The 16,249-nt window shown below is 43.2% G+C and overlaps 1 protein-coding gene across 2 annotated transcripts; it reads left to right on the top strand.

Moving 5' to 3' along the window:
* Positions 1 to 2,593: 2,593 nt before the first annotated feature.
* Positions 2,594 to 12,530, top strand: LOC121574286 (UDP-glucuronosyltransferase 2C1-like). 2 transcript variants are annotated; one of them, XM_041886906.2, is made up of 6 exons: positions 2,594 to 3,431; positions 8,164 to 8,312; positions 8,543 to 8,674; positions 10,712 to 10,799; positions 11,289 to 11,508; positions 11,979 to 12,530. In XM_041886906.2, exons 1-6 carry the CDS (start codon positions 2,705 to 2,707, stop codon positions 12,247 to 12,249), a joined length of 1,587 nt encoding a protein of 528 aa, XP_041742840.2. In that variant the 5' UTR covers positions 2,594 to 2,704; the 3' UTR covers positions 12,250 to 12,530. The 2 variants fall into 2 exon arrangements, with proteins under 2 accessions (XP_041742840.2, XP_045078646.1); XM_045222711.1 differs by lacking the exon at positions 8,543 to 8,674.
* The last annotated feature ends 3,719 nt before the right edge of the window (positions 12,531 to 16,249 follow it).

The raw sequence follows: 16,249 nt of genomic DNA, 5'->3' as shown, positions 1-16,249 counted from the left end.
CATAAGGTACGTCTGAATACCAACTACTGAGAAGTGCGTAGGAAAGACATACATTTCCTAAGTCTGAATCGGGCCCTATGTGCGTAGGAAAGACATACATTTCCTAAGTCTGAATCGGGCCCTATGTGCGTAGGAAAGACATACATTTCCTAAGTCTGAATCGGGCCCTATGTGCGTAGGAAAGACATACATTTCCTAAGTCTGAATCGGGCCCTATGTGCGTAGGAAAGACATACATTTCCTAAGTCTGAATCGGGCCATATGTGCGTAGGAAATACATATATTTCCTAAGTCTGAATCGGGCCCTATGTGCGTAGGAAAGACATACATTTCCTAAGTCTGAATCGGGCCCTACGTGCGTAGTTGGAGCATGTGTCAATGCTGACATGACCGAAAGAAAGGCAGCGCTGCTCTCTAATCAGCTTTCTCCATTCAAATCTTATCTTAACATTATAATTATTTTACAATACTGACGACAGATCAGCTCCTAGAGAGATATTATCACGGCTGCAAATATTGAGGCAGCTTATTCTGTTTACACTATAATAATGCACTCAATCACAGATTCATACATGTTGTTACATATCATGAAGTATACAGTGCATTCGGAAAGTATTCAGACCCCTTGATTTTTTCCACATTACAGTATTATTCTAAAATGGATTAAATAGTTTTTTCCCCTCATCAATCTACACACAATACCCCATAATGACAAAGCAAAAACAGGTTTTTAGATATTTTTGCAAATGTATAAAAAAAATAAAAAATTGAAATATTAAATTTACATAAGTATTCAGACCCTTTATTCAGTACTTTGTTGAAGCACCTTTGGCAGCGATTACAGCCTTGAGTCTTCTTGGGTATGACGCTACAAGCTTGGCACACCTGTATTTGGGGAGTTTCTCCCATTCCTCTCTGCAGATCCTCTCAAGCTCTGTCAGGTTGGATGGGGAGTGTTGCTGCACAGCTATTTTCAGGTCTCTCTAAATCCAGGCTCTGGCTGGGCCACTCAAGGACATTCAGAGACTTGTCCCGAAGCCACTCTTGCATTGTCTTGGCTGTGTGCTTAGGGTCGTTGTCCTGTTGGAAGGTGAACCTTTGCCCCAGTCTGAGGTCCTGAGTGCTCTGGAGCAGGTTATCATCAAGGATCTCTCTGTACTTTGCTCCGTTAATCTTTGCCTCGATCCTGACTAGTCTCCCAGTCCCTACCGCTGAAAAACATCCCCACAGCATGATGCTGACACCACCATGCTTCACCGTAGGGATGGTGCCAGGTTTCCTCCAGACGTGACGCTTGGCATTCAGGCCAAATAGTTCAATCTTGGTTTCATCAGACCAGAGAATCTTGTTTCTCATGGTCTGAGAGTCTTTAGGTGCCTTTTGGCGAACTCCAAGCGGGATGTCATGTGCCTTTTACTGAGGAGAGGCTTCGTTCCCAAGTTATCAGAGGTCATCGACAGACAGATAAACAGCTTGATTATTTACATTTATGTCATTTAGCAGACAATCTTATCCAGAGCGACGTACAGTTAGTGAGTGCATACATTATTATAATTTTTTCATACTGGCCCCCTGTTGGAATCGAACCCACAACCCTGGCGTTGCAAGCGCCATGCTTTACCAACTGAGCTACACGGGGCTATATGTTTAGCGGAGATCTTCTGTGTATAAAGTGACGTGGAAAGGCAAAAAAACATCTAACGATGTTGCTGTTCTACAAGTGGTCTGAGGCAGTCGGTAGATAATGAGCGTTTTCAAGTGCAACTTTCCTAACAATGTTTTTTGGGGAAACTGCTTTGAGATTTAATGATGCTCCTACGAAGGTTCTAACGATGAATTTAGCGTTAAGATGTTTTTGGGAAACCGGGCAAACGTCAGAAATGAACAGAAGTGGCTCTACCTTTTGTGGGAATACCGTGAAATTCAAGCTCTTCTCACAGTAGGGCATTGTAATGATGTCAGGGAATAATATCGTGAGGATCGAGGTAGAGTTACGGGATAATTAGTTTGGGGCCTTGAAGTCTACATTCCATTATGTCAAAGGAGATTAGTGATGTTTGGTGTAGTATGATTGATGGACGGGATATAATGACCTGGGCAAAGGGCAATAACAACAGAGAAAGGGAGTGCCTACGATGGTTGCCAGATGTATGTGAAAGGAAGGAGAACCAAGAGTATAAAGGAGGTTAGATTTGTGTGTGTGTGGGCAGTTGAAATGACAAAGGGCAGAGCTACGTCCGTTTTGTTAGATGAACCCACGAGCTCGTGATCCGATAAATACTTGGTATAAAATCTCCACAGAATGTCTTGGAACTTCCCAGTACCAGAAACTCGTCATAACAGGCATGTGTTTGGGTTTTTTGCGCACTTTTACCTAATCGAAAAAGAGTTGGCTAAGGTTCAGGAGTTACACAACGGTTAATTATCATAAGACCGTCTGACCAATAGGCTTTGTAACTGCACCGAATACTCCCTCTTTTACAGTGTCGTTTTGATCTCACACATACGTATGCGAGTCAAAACCTGCTGGTTATTTTTTTTAAGGCTTTGTGGCTTTATTCGCTTATTCCTCTCTGGGTGTGTGTGGCCGCCTTGAAAGGCGTCAATCTCCACTCCGGTCTCCTATCTACTTAGTCTGGCCGGAAAATCCTTCCGAATCTCATCTCGTTGACTCGGAGGTCTGGGTGTCAGAGGTCTCCAGAGGATGGTTTCTGTGAGGCTGCTGCTGCTGTCGGCGGCCCCCCTCCTGCTCGGTGGGTGTCTGGGCACACAGGGTGGCAACGTGCTGGTCCTTCCCGGAGAGCACAGTCACTGGCTCAACATGCGAGTGATCCTGGAGGAGCTAGCGGAGAGGAACCATAGTGTTACAGTGCTGGTGTTCACCGCCTCGCCTTCCATCGACTACTCCAAACCAGAGAGGTTCGGCTTCAAGGTTTACGACGTACCCTTTGAAAAACAAGACTGGCTGGCTGTCAATGATGACTTCATAAAGTGGTGGATGTACGAGTCTCAGAACGCGTCCATGTTGGAGGTGGGGCTGTGGATCAGAGACCTTATGCAGAAAATGAATGTTCTAACGCTCAACACGTGTAAATCTATGTTCAATAACGAAGAGCTCTTGGAGTCACTGAGACAGTCCAAGTTCGACGCGCTCCTTTCTGATCCGATGTCCCCGTGCAGTGACTTGATGGCGGATGCTCTTGGTTTGCCTCTGATTTTCTCCCTGAGGTTCTCCTTTGGCATGGTGCTGGAGAGGCAATGTGCACAGATGCCTGCACCTTCCTCTTATGTCCCTTCCCCCGAATTGGCATATACAGACCAAATGACTTTCTTTGAGCGGGTGCACAATTTTGTCATGTATACTTTTCTTGATGTCTTAACGAATGTACACTTCCTAACGACCATGGACCCTTTGTACAGTGAGATTAAGGGTAAGTTGATCAGAATTTGCGGTATGTCCCAAATAGCACCCCTATTCCCATATAGTACACTACTTTTCACCATACCGTCTGGTCAGAAGTAGTAAGTGAACTATGCAGGGAATAGGGTGCCATTTGGGATGTAGAGACTTGGCAAAAAGATTGCAAGAGTCCTTTCCTCAGAGGGTAAATCTACAGGTTTTTTTTTTTTTTTTTTAGATCAATTTTAATATCTACCAATAGAGTACTTCATGTCTTAACTTGGTTTATCATGACATTCTTCTTAATTTATTTAGTTTATCTGTGTCTGAATTGTCTGAGTGTATTCAGTCTAAATTCAGATTGAAGCTGTACATTATACCTATATCATGGCTTTCCAGTACAGTAACTGTTACATACAGATTAACTCTGACAATACAGCAGGGTGGTTCAGCAAGTGTCACGATCGTTGACACATGATGAAGCGGACCAAGGCGCAGCGTGATAAGCGTACATTATTTTAATGAGTACACACGAACAAAACAATACGTGACATCCTAGGGGTTTAAACACAAACCTTACGGATCAAGATCCCACAATTAACTGTGCCAAACAGGCTGCCTAAGTATGGTTCCCAATCATTTTACATTTACGTCATTTAGCAGACGCTCTTATCCAGAGCGACTTACAGGAGCAATTAGGGTTAAGTGCCTTGCTTAAGGGCACATCGACAGATTTTTCACCTAGTCAGCTCGGGGATTAGAACCAGCGACCTTTCGGTTACTGGCACAACGCTCTTACCCACTAAGCTACCTGCCGCCCTACCAATCAGAGACAACGAGCAACAGATGCCTCTGATCGGGAACCACCCTGGCCAACATAGAACTAAACGATCTAGAATAAACACATAGAAACTATAACATAGAAACTAACACCCTGGCTCAACATTAAAGAGTCCCCAGAGCCAGGGCGTGACAGCAAGCCATAACACCCACCATATCAGATTGTTCTGAAATCGTTTCTGTAGTTAGAAACAGATAAGATTAGCATTCCTGCAACATTGTTTTGTTGAAATAGAATTTGATCTCTGAGATTAAGCTAATTGAAATCACCCAAATTTGAGATTTTAATACTCCAATAAATACAGTGCATTCGGAAAGTATTCAGACCCCTTGACTTTTTCCACATTTTGTTACGTTACAGCCTTATTCTAAAATAGATTAAATTGTTTTTTCCCCTCATCAATCTACACACAATAACCCCATAATGACAAAGCAAAAACTGTTATTTTTTAATTTGTTGCTAATTTATTAAGAATTAAAAACGGAAATATCACATTTACATAAGTATTCAGACCTTTTACTCAGTACTTTGTTGAAGCACCTTTGGCAGCGATTACAGCCCTGAGTCTTGGTTCTTGGTTGGATGGGGAGCGTCGCTGCACAGCTATTTTCGGGTCTCTCCAGAGATGTTCGATCGGGTTCAAGTCCGGGCTCTGGCTGGGCCACTCAAGGACATTCAGAGACTTGTCCTGAAGCCACTTTTGCATCGTTGTCCTGTTGGAAGGTGAACCTTCGCCCCAGTCTGAGGTCCTGAGCGCTCTGGAGCAGGTTTTCATCAAGGATCGCTCTGTACTTTGCTCCGTTCATCTTTCCCTCGATCATGACTGGTCTCCCAGTCCCTGCCACTGAAAGACATCCCCACAGCATGATGCTGCCACCCCCATGCTTCACCGTAGGGATGGTGCCAGGTTTCCTCCAGACGTGACACTTGGCATTCAGGCCAAATTGTTCAATCTTGGTTTCATCATACAAGAGAATCTTGTTTCTCATGGTCTGAGAGTCCTTTAGGTGCCTTTTGGAAAACTCCAAGCGGGCTGTCATGTTTTATTTTTTATTTATTTATTTATTTCACCTTTATTTAACCAGGTAAGCCAGTTGAGAACAAGTTCTCATTTACAACTGCGACCTGGCCAAGATAAAGCATGTGCCTTTTACTGAGGAGTAGCTTCCATCTGGCCACTCTACCATAAAGGCCTGATTGGTGGAGTGCTGCAGAGATGGTTGTCATTCTGGAAGGTTCTCCCATCTCCACAGAGGAACTCTGGAGCTCTGTCAGAGTGACCATCGGGTTCTTGGTCACCTCCCTGACCAAGGCCCTTCTCCCCCGATTGCTCAGTTTGGCAGGGCAGCCAGCTCTAGGAAGAGTCTTGGTGGTTCCAAACTTCTTCCATTTAAGAATGATGAAGGCCACTGTATTCTTGGGGACCTTCAATGCTGCAGAAATGTTTTAGTTCCCTTCCCCAGATCTGTGCCTCGACACATTCCTGTCTCGGAGCTCTACGGACAATTCCTTCGACCTCATGGCTTGGTTTTTGCTCTGACATACACTGTCAACTGTGAGACCTTATATAGACAGGTGTGTGCCTTTCCAAATCATGTCTAATCAAGTTGTAGAAACATCTCAAGGATGATCAATGGAAACAGGATGCATCTGAGCTCAATTTCGAGTCTCATAGCAAAGGGTCTGAATACTTATGTAAATAAGGTATTTCAGTTTTTTATTTTTAATACATTTGCAAACATTTCTAAAAACCTGTTTTCGCATTGTCATTATGGGGTATTGTGTGTAGATTGATGAGGATTTTGTATTTATTTAATCCATTTTAGAATAAGGCTGTAACTTAACAAAATGTGGAAAAAGGGAAGGGGTCTGAATATTTCCCGAATGCACTGTATACACTCAGCCAGTTTATTAGGTATACCACCCGGTTCACAAAAATGGTTCGCTCCTACAGACAGTGCGTCACATAGCTGTAGCTTGCTATATAAAGTAGGCAGACAGGCATCAAGGCATTCAGTTACTGTTCTATTGAACGTTAGAATGGGCAAAACAAGTCATCTAAGCGACTGAGTGTGGTATGATCGTCGGTGCCAGGTACGCCGGTTCCAGTATCTCAGAAACGGCCGGCCTACTGGACTTTTCACGCACAACAGTGTCTAGGGTTTACAAACAAATGGGGGGACAAACAAAAAACATCCAGTCAGCGGCAGTCCTGTAGGTGAAAACAGCTCGTTGATGAGATGTCGAAGGAGAATGGCAAGAATCATGCAAGCTAACAGGCGGGCCACAAACAGGCAAATAACGGCACAGTACAACAGTGGTGTGCAGAACGGCATCTCGGAACGCACAACTCGTCGGTCCTTGTAATGGTGTGAGGAATGTTTTCCTGGCACACGTTAAGTCCCTTGATACCAATTGAGCAATGTTTCCATGCCCTGAAGAATTCAGGCTGGTCTGCAGGCAAAGGGGGGTCCAACCCGGTACTAGATGGGTATACCTAAACTGGCCACTAGGGGTAGTACCTAACATCCGATTTGGACCAAACTTTTTTTTTTTTTACAATGCGTAAGACATGAGGAATCCAAAGAAATTGTCAAAAGCCACCCACGGACCCCCACAACCCACGCCAAACCCACCCCAAAAAATGTGTATACAGTATCAATTCTCTATGTCTGACAAGTAGTATGGAGCTGCCGCTCTGAGTATTGTTTCTTCATCCTATGTAATATATTCTCAGTGAATTTGGTGATGTTTCTTCCCCCATTCAGAGAAATTTGTCACTGAAGTTGTTGGGTTTACTGTATGTCCCATCCTACATCCTGATAATACCAGGTTCTGACCACTAGATGGTGCTGTTCCTGCTATTAGGTGATTTCTACTTATTTGGTATGCTCTCCCTCCCCCCTCCCTCAATGTTAAAGGGGTAGTTCACCCAAATTACAAAATGACATATTGGTTTCCTCACCCTGTAAGCAGTATTCTGACGAGGCAACCAAAGCAAACCTGTGCTTCGGTTTTGTTTATCTGACCACTGTTTCAAATGCTATCTTTTGCATGTAAGTAAATGGTACCTATGTTAGCATCTTCACGCTTCATGTCCAAATAATCTATAAATAACATAATTGAGTTAATGGACACTGGACAGATGAAGACCTGGGGCAGTAACCACAAAGTGTCTCAGAGTAGGACTGGTGATCTAGGATCAGGTTCCCCCCGTCCATATATAAGTACTAAATCAGTCAGCTACCCTACCAACTAAACCAGGGCTAAAGGACACCATTCATAGAGCATCTCAGAGTAGGAGTGCCTATCTAGGATCAGGTTCCCCCTGTTCTTTCATTATAATCTAAAAGGCTAAACTGATATTAGATCAGCACTCCTACTATGAGATGCTTTGTGGATACTGGCCCTGGACTCAAATGCTAAATGGAGAATGTCCAATTAAAAAGGCTTTTTAGTTCAAGACTAGGCTTAATCTGTGTCCGGAAGACAGGCCCTAGCTACAGTACTATGGGGCGGCAGGTAGCTTAGTGGTTAAGAGCGTTGTGCCAGTAACCAAAAGGTCGCTGGTTCTAATCCCCGAGCCGACTAGGTGAAAAATCTGTCGATGTGCCCTTGAGCAAGGCACTTAACCCTAATTGCTCATGTAAGTCGCTCTGGATAAGAGCGTCTGCTAAAAATGTAAAATGTACATGTTTTGTGGACATGGCAATTTATTTAGCAGTACTGCGTCTCTATACAAAATATACAGAGACAGTATAGACAGAGGAATTTACATATAGTCAATACTGTATATATAACTGTGTAAAATCCTCTGTCTATATTATTGCTGTATATTTAGTCTATTGCTGGCAGCACCAGTGTGTAAATGTCCTTGGCGAATAAAGATTCTGATTCTGATTCTATTCTCTACATTTATCAGGAAGTCCGACCAGGTTCTGTGAGATCATGGGGAAGGCTGACATCTGGTTGATACGAACATACTGGGACTTTGAGTATCCTCGACCTTTCCTGCCAAACTTCAAATTCGTGGGAGGCCTTCACTGCAAACCTGCAAAGCCACTTTCAGAGGTAAGGCGTTTGCTTTGAAACGCTGTTGACAAGCAGTGCTGATGCTGATGTCCGAAATGGCTCCCCAATTCCCTCTAGTTGTGCACTAGGGGTACCATTACTGATGCAGACAGTCTATCAACTGTCTTAACAAGATACTGTTAAAAGTCAGGCATGAAGGCTGATATCACTGAATCACAATAAAGGAATATTTGGTACCATTGAGACACTGTGTCGTTGTTGGTTATCAGGCCATGGAGGAGTTTGTGCAGAGTTCAGGCGATGACGGCGTCGTGGTCTTTTCCCTGGGCTCCATGGTGAAGAACCTAACTAAAGAGAGGGGAAACACCATAGCCACTGCATTGGGACAGATACCACAGAAGGTTAGTCTGGTTCTATTTTGTGGTTAGGCTTTGTCCCAAATGGCCCTTTTTTTATGTGCACTATGCCCTATTTAGCGCACTACTCTGATCAAAAGTAGTGCACTAAATAGGGAATACTGGAATCGAGTGCCATTTGGGACTCTGCCTTTGTTATAATGCTATAAGCAGAGGTGTCATGCCCATTATAATGCTATAAGCAGAGGTGTCATGCCCATTATAATGCTATAAGCAGAGGTGTCATGCCCATTATAATGCTATAAGCAGAGGTGTCATGCCCATTATAATGCTATAAGCAGAGGTGTCATGCCCATTATAATGCTATAAGCAGAGGTGTCATGCCCATTATAATGCTATAAGCAGAGGTGTCATGCCCATTATAATGCTATAAGCAGAGGTGTCATGCCCATTATAATGCTATAAGCAGAGGTGTCATGCCCATTATAATGCTATAAGCAGAGGTGTCATGCCCATTATAATGCTATAAGCAGAGGTGTCATGCCCATTATAATGCTATAAGCAGAGGTGTCATGCCCATTATAATGCTATAAGCAGAGGTGTCATGCCCATTATAATGCTATAAGCAGAGGTGTCATGCCCATTATAATGCTATAAGCAGAGGTGTCATGCCCATTATAATGCTATAAGCAGAGGTGTCATGCCCATTATAATGCTATAAGCAGAGGTGTCATGCCCTTTATAATGCTATAAGCAGAGGTGTCATGCCCTTTATAATGCTATAAGCAGAGGTGTCATGCCCTTTATAATGCTATAAGCAGAGGTGTCATGCCCTTTATAATGCTATAAGCAGAGGTGTCATGCCCATTATAATGCTATAAGCAGAGGTGTCATGCCCATTATAATGCTATAAGCAGAGGTGTCATGCCCATTATAATGCTATAAGCAGAGGTGTCATGCCCATTATAATGCTATAAGCAGAGGTGTCATGCCCATTATAATGCTATAAGCAGAGGTGTCATGCCCATTATAATGCTATAAGCAGAGGTGTCATGCCCATTATAATGCTATAAGCAGAGGTGTCATGCCCATTATAATGCTATAAGCAGAGGTGTCATGCCCATTATAATGCTATAAGCAGAGGTGTCATGCCCATTATAATGCTATAAGCAGAGGTGTCATGCCCATTATAATGCTATAAGCAGAGGGTGTCATGCCCATTATAATGCTATAAGCAGAGGTGTCATGCCCATTATAATGCTATAAGCAGAGGTGTCATGCCCATTATAATGCTATAAGCAGAGGTGTCATGCCCTTTATAATGCTATAAGCAGAGGTGTCATGCCCTTTATAATGCTATAAGCAGAGGTGTCATGCCCATTATAATGCTATAAGCAGAGGTGTCATGCCCATTATAATGCTATAAGCAGAGGTGTCATGCCCATTATAATGCTATAAGCAGAGGTGTCATGCCCATTATAATGCTATAAGCAGAGGTGTCATGCCCATTATAATGCTATAAGCAGAGGTGTCATGCCCATTATAATGCTATAAGCAGAGGTGTCATGCCCATTATAATGCTATAAGCAGAGGTGTCATGCCCATTATAATGCTATAAGCAGAGGTGTCATGCCCATTATAATGCTATAAGCAGAGGTGTCATGCCCATTATAATGCTATAAGCAGAGGTGTCATGCCCATTATAATGCTATAAGCAGAGGTGTCATGCCCATTATAATGCTATAAGCAGAGGTGTCATGCCCTTTGTTATAATGCTATAAGCAGAGGTGTCATGCCCTTTGTTATAATGCTATAAGCAGAGGTGTCATGCCCTTTGTTATAATGCTATAAGCAGAGGTGTCATGCCCATTGAAACTAAGCAGGGAGCACATATGCCCCCTCAATCTGATCCATTTGTGGGATACAAATATACTGTTTTTGTTTTGTTTTTTTTACACAGAATTCATTCTGAGGTGTTGATGAATTTGGACATCAGGGCCCCTTCAAAAAAATATCATAGCTTCTAGTTCTGAGTACCGATTCATCGCCAGATTCTTATTCCTGTTTTCTCACCTTGTATAGGTGCTGTGGAGGTACAGTGGGGAGAAACCAGAGACCTTGGCTCCCAACACAAGAGTCTATAAGTGGATTCCACAGAATGACTTACTAGGTAATAACATGTCTTTCTTTGTGATCCTTGGCCCGCAGTAGTGCTGATCTGGGATCAGGTAGAAGATAACATCGGTTAAGACTACGATTCTGAGATCCCATAACTCTTTTGCATTACGACTGTCATGTGTGGTTGTCTCACCTGTCTATCTTAAAATGAATGCACTAATTTGTAAGTCGCGTCTGGGTTTAGAGCATCCTGCTAAATGACTAAAATGTAAGAATGCACAATAGAGGAAGAGTTCTAAGCAATGCTTTAACAACAGCACTGGTCCCATGACTCTGCTGATTTTTCAAATGCTTCTGCATGGGATTAGTAGCTTGTCCTAACCTGGGTATCTTCAACCTGTTCATTATAAGCTAAAAGTCTAAACTGATCCTAGATCAGCCCTCCTACTCTGAAACGCTTTATGAATACGGGCCCTGTAGGTCCTATACAGTGTTTGACCCTACAACCCTGCTCTCTCTGTCGTTGTGTTGTATCCAAAAGGTCACCCAAAGACCAAAGCCTTCATCACCCACGGTGGGACCAACGGACTGTATGAAGCCATCTACCATGGAGTTCCTATGGTGGGCATCCCTCTGTTCGCTGACCAGCCAGTCAACATCATGCACATGAAGACCAAGGGAGCGGCTGTCATGTTGGACTTCAACAAGATGACATCCAAAGATCTGGTGGATGGCCTTAACTCTGTGATCAATGATCCATCGTAAGTCATTTTCAGATTGAACAGACCAAAAACACAAATATTCGGTACGATTGGTTTCCTCACTTGCTGATTGGCTTATTTCAAAGCCAACAACCTGTGTCAGTAAGGTATTTCTTGACATTACTGTATTAAGGAGGAAATTATCATGTTTTAGTTGTTCTGTCAAGCCTGACTCCTCCTTAAATATGAGTTGTTCTGTCAAGCCTCACTCCTCCTTAAATATGAGTTGTTCTGTCAAGCTTCACTCCTCCTTAAATATTAGTTTACGAATTGACGGAGACAGATCCATAGTCCCCTCCCTGATTTCATTGTGGGGGACAATGATTACCGTAATGTATTGAGTGCTTTAGACATTAAGCCTGATCCCAGATCAAGCTTAATATGACAATGAGTGACAAGGAGTTGGTGTGATGTCATAAACAGACTGGACACTTCAGACTAAATAACTACATCCCTTCGTCTTTCACCAGGTACAAAGAAAACATGATGAGGCTTTCCAGTCTTCACCACGACCAGCCAATGAAGCCCCTGGATACAGCGGTGTTCTGGATTGAGTTTGTGATGCGCAACAAGGGGGCCAAGCACCTGAGGGTGGAGTCCCATAACCTGAGCTGGTACCAGTACCACTGTCTGGACGTGGCAGCTGCCCTGCTCTCCGTCGTGGCACTCATCATTATAGTCTCGGTTAAAACATGTACTTTCTGCTTCAGGAAAACTAAAGCAAGACAGAAGACGGAGTGACCCCCTGGTCTGGAATAATGTAATGTACTGAAACAATCACGGGCGACATTATCGTAGTGGGCATTATCGTCATGGGGGCGACGTTATCATAGCGCAAAAGGGTCTTTATAAACTAGGGTGTCAGTGAGGATTTCCTAAACTGAACATCTTGTTACAGCTGTAAAAGTCATCGATAATAATCTGCCCATTTTTTTCATGTCATTACATTAAGATATAAGGAGGGATCATAACTTATATTCAATAAAATTCACGAGGTGATTTAAAACCTAAGTTTAACCCTTTATCATGGTTGGTGTCTTGATGGATTGTCCAAAATCATGTGACATAAAACATTACTTTTCTGTCCTTCCATGTATGGCAGTGCAGGTTGTCATTATATTGTCATGAGCACTCTCTCTCCCTGGTAGCAACATTAATTGCATTCAATTATCTTCCACTCTGCTCACCTCCCTCTCTCTACTCAGCCTAACTAGCTCCACCTGCCCTGCTCTGCTCTTGTTACCTGGCCAGCTGCACTGCATTTCCCACTCACCATCCTCACCTTGCCTCACTCTGTTCTATTACTCTGCCAGCTGAACTGCATTTCCCCACTACCTCTCCCAGTATATCAAGCCCTGTTTTTCAGCCAAGCCCTGTCAGATCGTCTTCAAACCCGGACCAGTAACCTGCCTGTCTGCGCTCTGACTCCTGTTTGTGATACCGATCCTTTCTTGACTGCCTCCTTGTTCTACTGCCCCGTCTATCCCAACCTGCCTTCGGGACCTCGACTACTCTCCGATCTTCAGCCCCTCCGGTCTCCGACCACCAGATGAGCGTGCCCAGACGTTTCACCACCCTCAGCCCGATACGCCGCTCCATCACTGGGGAACACACACACTAAGCACTTGGACTGGACACCCCCGGACATTTGGTGACCCCCGGAGCACAGGTACCCACAGGAGGACCCTGAAAGACCCCTGACACCCCTGGGACTCCTCTTCCCGCCTGTAACCTTGAATAAAGAACTCTGAATTTGAACTTGCGCTCTTGGGTCCTCTTCTGTTCGTGACATATATCAGATATTAAACATTCATCAGTTAAATTAGATATTGAACTGGAACCTTGTAAGAATCCTGGATCTAGTTGTCGTACAATTTTTTTGTACAGAGATCTCAGAAATCCAGTGTAACTAGGTAACATTTAGTGTCTCCTTATGTTACGGGGTGGAAACTGTTTTCATGGGCACACAAATCCAAAATGATGGGATTGCAAAATGGAATGCTTCTAACTGGAAAAGTCACCTTACCTTGATACTTACAACCTAAATCGATACTGTCATTGACATGGATCGTCAATAATTATGCACTTGTTGGATGTGCATTTGGTGTCCAGCTGATTAGTTACTCAATGATATTTTCACACATCATCATAATCATCTGATCCAGGAAGGAATTTTCAGAATGACAGTCAAGTGATGAACAGCTGTTGTGATAGGGCATGGGATGCAACAACAACCCAAGTGCTGGAAAAAAAAAGGTGTTTGCGAGGAATGTCCAGAATATTTAGGTGTCTCGTTCGATACGCCAGAGAAGACAGTCGTGCCTGGATCCACGTTGGATCTAATATCCCTAGCGAATTGATTTTGATCATCTGTCGTTGCAGTGGCGATTTTAGCATGTAAATCTTGGTGGGGCAAAAAAAAAAAGTATTTTAGATGCATGCCAGCAAAAGCCACTACACAACACAATACTAAACAATACATTAATTGCACTATAACGGTGACAAACGGTGACCACAAACTGTTAGGGCCTCCATAAAGCTGTCCCAACAGCAGAGCTTTCCTTTCAGCACCATGGAGTGAATCCTTACCACCACTACACCTGGCTATCAGCGGAGCCTTGTCTGGCAGCGAAACAGTTCATTCAGCCTCATTTACTGACTTTTTAAAACCCATAGCTGATATGGCTGACTTGCTTAAACAAATGTGGTTTCTACTGACTCCTTGTGGATTTGTGTAAGTCAATAAGAACCGCATTGTCCTTCAATAATAACGAACGCCAACATGAGTTTTGACTTTTGAACCATACACAAACATTATTACATGAATGTTCAGTAAATTCATAATGTGTGTTCTTATATCGTTAACACTAAGCTCTGAGTATAATGAAGTGCGAGCCAACGAGCTGCGACGAGGAAGGCCTTCGTTCAGCACTTTCAAAATGGACACCGACATAAATTCAGATAGATGTTAGCTCAGATGAATTCAGCCTTAACTTGACTCTTCTTTAAGTCACCACACACAGAAAGAGAGCAAGATGCGGTTAGCCTACCATTTGAAGTATTTTATTAGGCATATGTTGTCTAAAAAGTCCAAATCCCCATCTCCATCCATGGCTAATTTAGGAAAGGGACAATTTTGGCTAGCCACCGGAGGACAATGACACAACGAGATGCAACAATTCAAGTTTTTTCTGTCAAAGATGTTTTGCTTTTGATGTGATGTGATTGGTGTGAAGCCAGATCCAAACTGGCTTCCCTTGACACTTTTTTTTTGGTGCGCCAGGACCATTTACAGTTTAGCTCACTCAGTTTAGCTCAACGCTGATTGGCTATTATTTTATCAAAACATTTATCAAGGGAGGCCAAATGCTCGCTGGCTTTCCTTGCATTCAATGCTAGGGGCGGCAACAATATCATACTCTTTTTGACCAGACAGCATCAGATAATGGACTACACTTACAGAGACAGTCAGATAATGGACTACACTTACAGAGACAGTCAGATAATGGACTACACTTACAGAGACAGTCAGATAATGGACTACACTTACAGAGACAGTCAGATAATGGACTACACTTACAGAGACAGTCAGATAATGGACTACACTTACAGAGACAGCATCAGATAATGGACTACACTTACAGAGACAGTCAGATAATGGACTACACTTACAGAGACAGTCAGATAATGGACTACACTTACAGAGACAGTCAGATAATGGACTACACTTACAGAGTGGCGCTGTTTCGCTCCCTCGAATGCTTTCTCCGGTTAGAGACATTCAGCCTCTTGCCAATTGAAGGAACATTTGGAAACACAGAGACGAAAGATAATGTATTTTATTTTTTTGGGATGCTTCCCTTGGCATCCATGAATACACACCACTGGTTAAAAGCTCAGAGTAATGAAACATTTTTCGTCACAATTTGGTAAAAGCCCCAAAGGCTTTCGAAAGCCTTGGTTTCCCATCACTACAGACAGCAGTAAGCCATAGCACCAGGTTGTAAACAGGAAGTAATGAGGCCGCACATGTAAATGTTTTGTAGGTGGTTCCAAATGAACTAAAGCCATGCATAGCGTATAGTCAGAAATACATGTATGTCATTTTATCATGAAACACAAGGCATAAACCGGAAAAATCTGAAGTTTAACTTCGGATATCCCTGTTCAAGCCCAAATACAGTGGGGGAAAAAAGTATTTAGTCAGCCACCAATTGTGCAAGTTCTCCCACTTAAAAAGATGAGAGAGGCCTGTAATTTTCATCATAGGTACACGTCAACTATGACAGACAAATTGAGGAAAAAAAATCCAGAAAATCACATTGTAGGATTTTTAATGATTTTATTTGCAAATTATGGTGGAAAATAAGTATTTGGTCACCTACAAACAAGCAAGATTTCTGGCTCAAACAGTCACACTCCAAACTCCACTATGGCCAAGACCAAAGAGCTGTCAAAGGACACCAGAAACAAAATTGTAGACCTGCACCAGGCTGGGAAGACTGAATCTGCAATAGGTAAGCAGCTTGGTTTAAAGAAATCAACTGTGGGAGCAATTATTAGGAAATGGAAGACATACAAGACCACTGATAATCTCCCTCGATCTGGGGCTCCACGCAAGATCTCACCCCGTGGGGTCAAAATGATCACAAGAACGGTGAGCAAAAATCCCAGAACCACACGGGGGGACCTAGTGAATGACCTGCAGAGAGCTGGGACCAAAGTAACAAAGCCTACCATC

Source organism: Coregonus clupeaformis, chromosome 9 (assembly GCF_020615455.1).
Source record: "Coregonus clupeaformis isolate EN_2021a chromosome 9, ASM2061545v1, whole genome shotgun sequence".
Lineage (NCBI taxonomy): Eukaryota > Metazoa > Chordata > Actinopteri > Salmoniformes > Salmonidae > Coregonus > Coregonus clupeaformis.
This window is presented reverse-complemented; position numbering and strand designations above follow the sequence as displayed.